The following is a 4,333-nucleotide window of genomic DNA, read 5'->3' as shown; positions in this document are numbered from 1 at the left end:
TAAAGCCAGAGTTAGACATGTGAGAAACGCTCCTTATCCAATAACAACGGCTCAGGCAGTGAACGATACGAAGCACATTTTATTTGAACATTCTTGCAAGAGCGGGTGACCTAGCAAGTAGGCACACTTTCAGTTCTTGAAACACATCTTTTTATTTCCTAATCCCAGCTGAATTTTTCCCTCCCCTGTTTCCCATTGGTTGGGTACTCCAGGGTTCACAGTCTGTCCAAGGCGCCTAAAATTCCTCCCGGGTGTCCTGCCTCTGTTTACTTCTCTTTGTGCTACACCCAAAGGGATTATCTGACTAGTTTCTTTCTTTCCTTTTTGGTAAAAAATTGCTCAATGTCATTAGCCCTGGTTAAATGTTTGACTACCCTTCTAGACACTAAGCCAGTATGAATCAGTTTGTCGTTTTGTCTGTGTGGTAAGAGATGTTCTACAAGCCTTTGCTGGAGCCTCTTTGTCTTAGTCATTCCCTTATCGTGTCGCCTCTGATGGAAACGGCTTTTCTCCTCTGCAAAAGCAATACCTGCCTTTCTTACAGACACAAGCCCAGCCCAAACCACTACAACAGGAGAACCACAGAGAGGGTTTTGTCTTACCTAAACAGTAAGGAAAAAATAACTGACTCCTAAAATTGCAAGCAATGAATACCCAACTGACTATATTGCACTGGGAAAAAAAACACATTGAAAAACTCAAGGACTGTGATGTGGCTTTTCAAAAAATATTAACCACAGCCTTCTCCTAATGGCAGGTGAGCTACCTTATTTTACTTTAGTCTTCTTTCTCTTCTTCCATATATTGTTGTTTTTTCCTGCTACCTACACAGGGCTTCTCTTTAAGGGAGACTCATCTATCTATGAAGTAAGTGGATTATTGGAATAGAAAATAAATTCTAAGAGATGTTTTATTCTTGAAAAGAACCACTCCTCCTGAAGAGTGCCTGGGACAAAGGTACTTTCCTGAAGAGTAATCCACATTCTTTAGTACTTCTGTGTGATACTATGGAGTGTATGCGGGATTCTCCGTGTTCAGTAGGTGATTATTTTCTAGCATGAACCCCATCCACATAAAGATAGCAAGAGGGACTCATTGTCAAAAAACCCACCCTATTAAAAAACTAATTATTTCTGGATTTTAAGGATTGGCAGCAGGTATTAGGGTAGCAGATCTCAGCTGGATAATGGAAGAAAAGTCCACTTCAAAGACTGGGGCAGTAGAGTGTAATCCTCATCCTAAAACGCAGGAGGAGTAAAATATTCTGCCATCATAAAGAAGACATATCTTCCTTTCCATTGACTAGGAGTGAAGTACACTCATTTGGAAAAGTTGTTCTTAGTTATCAAAAGCTATGTGAACGGAACCTTCCCTCCTACCTCTAAACAATCTTTAGCACTGAAAATACCTAAACACAGCAGTAAAATATCACTTCCTCTTCTGGGATCTTGTACTATTACAAAGTAATATATATAAATATTTAATTTACTATTTTGCATTTCTCTAGATTAACTAGAAAACGGATATATAATAATTTCTCCAGTTAAAAAAACCCAAACACCTGAGGGACATGACCAGCAGAAACCACACAGTGGTGGCCTATTTCCAATTTTTACCTTTCTCCAGCATTCCAGGGATCCAAGGCTCTCTCTTTTGTCTGGTATTACTCATGTACCTCAGTGCTTTGGTGGGAAACATCCTCATCATTGTGATCACTAGGGTAGATGCTGCCCTTCACTCCCCCATGTATTTTTTCCTCAAGAACTTGTCCTTCCTAGAGATTGGCTACACTACATCCACAATCCCCCAGATGCTTGTGAACTTCCTCACAAAAAGGAAGGGCATATCCTTTCTGGGCTGTGCCACACAGATGTATGCCTTCTCCCTCTTAGGGATCACAGAATGTTGTCTGCTGGCTGTCATGGCCTATGATCGCTACATGGCCATATGCCATCCCCTGCGCTACACAACCGTGATGAGATGGAACATGTGCTTCCTGCTCTCAGCTGTATCTTGGCTTACTGGGGTCTTGCTGGCCTTAGGGCAGACAACTTTCATCTTTACCCTTCCATATTGTGGGCCCAACAGGATCAATCACTTCTTCTGTGACCTGCTGCCTCTGCTGAAGTTGGCTTGCGTGGACACCTTCAAGAATGAAATTGCCATCTACATAATAGCTGTCCTCTTCATCACGGTCCCCTTCTTACTCATAGTTACATCATACGTCCAGATACTCCACACCATCTTCAAGATGCCATCAGCTGGGGGCAAGAGAAAAACGTTCTCTACCTGCTGTTCTCATCTGGTCGTAGTTACTCTGTTTTATGGATCTGGTATTGTGACCTACTTGAGACCCAAAGCTTTTTATTCAAGCAGCAGTAACAAACTGCTTTCTCTCTCTTACACACTGATGTCTCCAATGATGAACCCCTTGATTTACAGCTTGAGGAATAAAGAGGTGAAACAAGCCTTGAAAAAACTGAGAGCCAAAAATATAAATACATGACATGTTTATGAATTATATTAAATTAAATCTAGCTGTAGCTTTGCTATTGTGTGCATTACTGCAAGGACAATATGACTTGCCATCACTTACCAAAAATCCATATCTACCCTGTAGTTCTGAATCAATCCTCCAGATGTTGTTGTTGTTATTGTTTTTGGTTGGTTGGTTTCTTTGTTTGTTTGGGTTTTTTTAAGAATTATTTTTCAGATTATTTTCCATGTCATTTAACGGTAGATTTGGCATACAGATGAAGTGAATTGCATGCTAGTGTATCCTCTATGTCCTGTCCATCCATACAGAAATAGTTCTGCACTTCACAGATATGTTTACCTGTGGTAAGATGAAACTCACAATATTCTCTGCATATTGTGAAAACAGTTCTGTGGAGCTTATCTAAAAATAATTACACAGTGACAAGGGAAAGAAATTATCAGAGAAGAGGACAATGTACCTAATGAGAAGCACTCCACAAATACATAAGACCTCAGCCTTCTGTTGAGTTCTGATGAAGATATTCCCCGGATGAGCTCTTCAGCTCTATTCTGTGAAGAAAGTTTATTTGAAGGGGTAATGATTCACTTCAGATATCTTGAACGTACAGAACTGTGGCTGGGCTGGTAACCCTCTTCTCTACTGGTATAGAATGGAGTGAAATGGATGAAGTAAAAACACAGCTTATGTGTTCTAAAGAGTTTTCTGCCGTAGTAAGAGACAAACTGACACTTGGACATCTCCATTGCTGAATATTGTTTGTGTGTGAAGTCAAAACAATAAGCTTATGTAAACATACCTATGTCTTAGGCTTTGGAGTTGAGACCAGATGAAAACAATGTCCCTTTTTGTGCAAATAAAAGATTAATTTTGGAATGAAAGAAACTACTTGAGTGCCAAGGAAATGGATGGTCATAGAGAAGTTGGTTTGAGACCTGTCATTTTAAAAGGAAGGTTAAAGCTTCATTTATTTTTACTTTTTTACTCTGGTTGTGGTACGTACCCATCTGGAGGATTCGTCAATTTACCTCTTCACTCTTCTCATTTTCTTTGCTAAGATAAGATAGTGGATGTGAAATTAGTCATGAAGATGGGAGAAGCATAGGAGGGCTTTTTGCACCAGGAATTGCTAGATTATTGTGATCCCAATAAGACAGACAGACAGACAGTGTCAAGTGTCATTTAAAAAGCTGTTTATTAGAGTTAATGCTATAGAGGAGAAGACAGTATAGATAAAGCTGCATCACTTCAGATACTGTGAACCCCAAACTGTGAAGCATCAAATGGACCGCTGATTAACACACAGCATGCCTGTTAATGGAAGGGTTACTCTGTTTTGGTCATTTGAGTTAGTATAGGATTTTTAAAAAGAAAACAATTATATTGATAATTTCTACTGTCAAACAGAAAGGGCGTTCACATGAGAACTTCTTGCTGCAAGGTTAGATAAAGGCAAGGCCATGCAAGTGGTGTAATGACCAGTACCAAGTGGGAGCTGCCAGCACACTCCTCTGCTACAATATGCTTCTGAGTTTATACTGCAGGCAGAGGATTTGTGCGGCACAACAAAGACAAAGCTGTACGTGCAGGACAGCGTAGACCTGGGCATCCTCAGGGTAGATGTTACGTGGATCATGAGGTCCTCAATGTGCAATGGTCTTACATTGTGCTTTCCCATCTGCAGATTCAACCAGTAGCAAAGCTGAGCACCTACCCCAGAGACAAACACAAAGGGACACACAGACACACATGGACATACACACAAGTATATAGACATGCACGGACAGATCCAGAGACACATACACATGGTAGACACTGATATGGCCAGTCACACAG

At 40.5% G+C, this 4,333-nt stretch overlaps 1 protein-coding gene across 1 annotated transcript; it reads left to right on the top strand.

Moving 5' to 3' along the window:
- Window positions 1-721: 721 nt before the first annotated feature.
- LOC128919435 (olfactory receptor 10A4-like) lies at window positions 722-2,506 on the top strand. The gene is made up of 2 exons (XM_054224762.1): window positions 722-757; window positions 1,893-2,506. Exons 1-2 carry the CDS (start codon window positions 751-753, stop codon window positions 2,504-2,506), a joined length of 621 nt encoding a protein of 206 aa, XP_054080737.1. The 5' UTR covers window positions 722-750.
- The last annotated feature ends 1,827 nt before the right edge of the window (window positions 2,507-4,333 follow it).

This window comes from Rissa tridactyla, chromosome 19, assembly GCF_028500815.1.
Source record: "Rissa tridactyla isolate bRisTri1 chromosome 19, bRisTri1.patW.cur.20221130, whole genome shotgun sequence".
Classification (NCBI taxonomy): Eukaryota; Metazoa; Chordata; class Aves; order Charadriiformes; family Laridae; genus Rissa; species Rissa tridactyla.
This window is presented reverse-complemented; position numbering and strand designations above follow the sequence as displayed.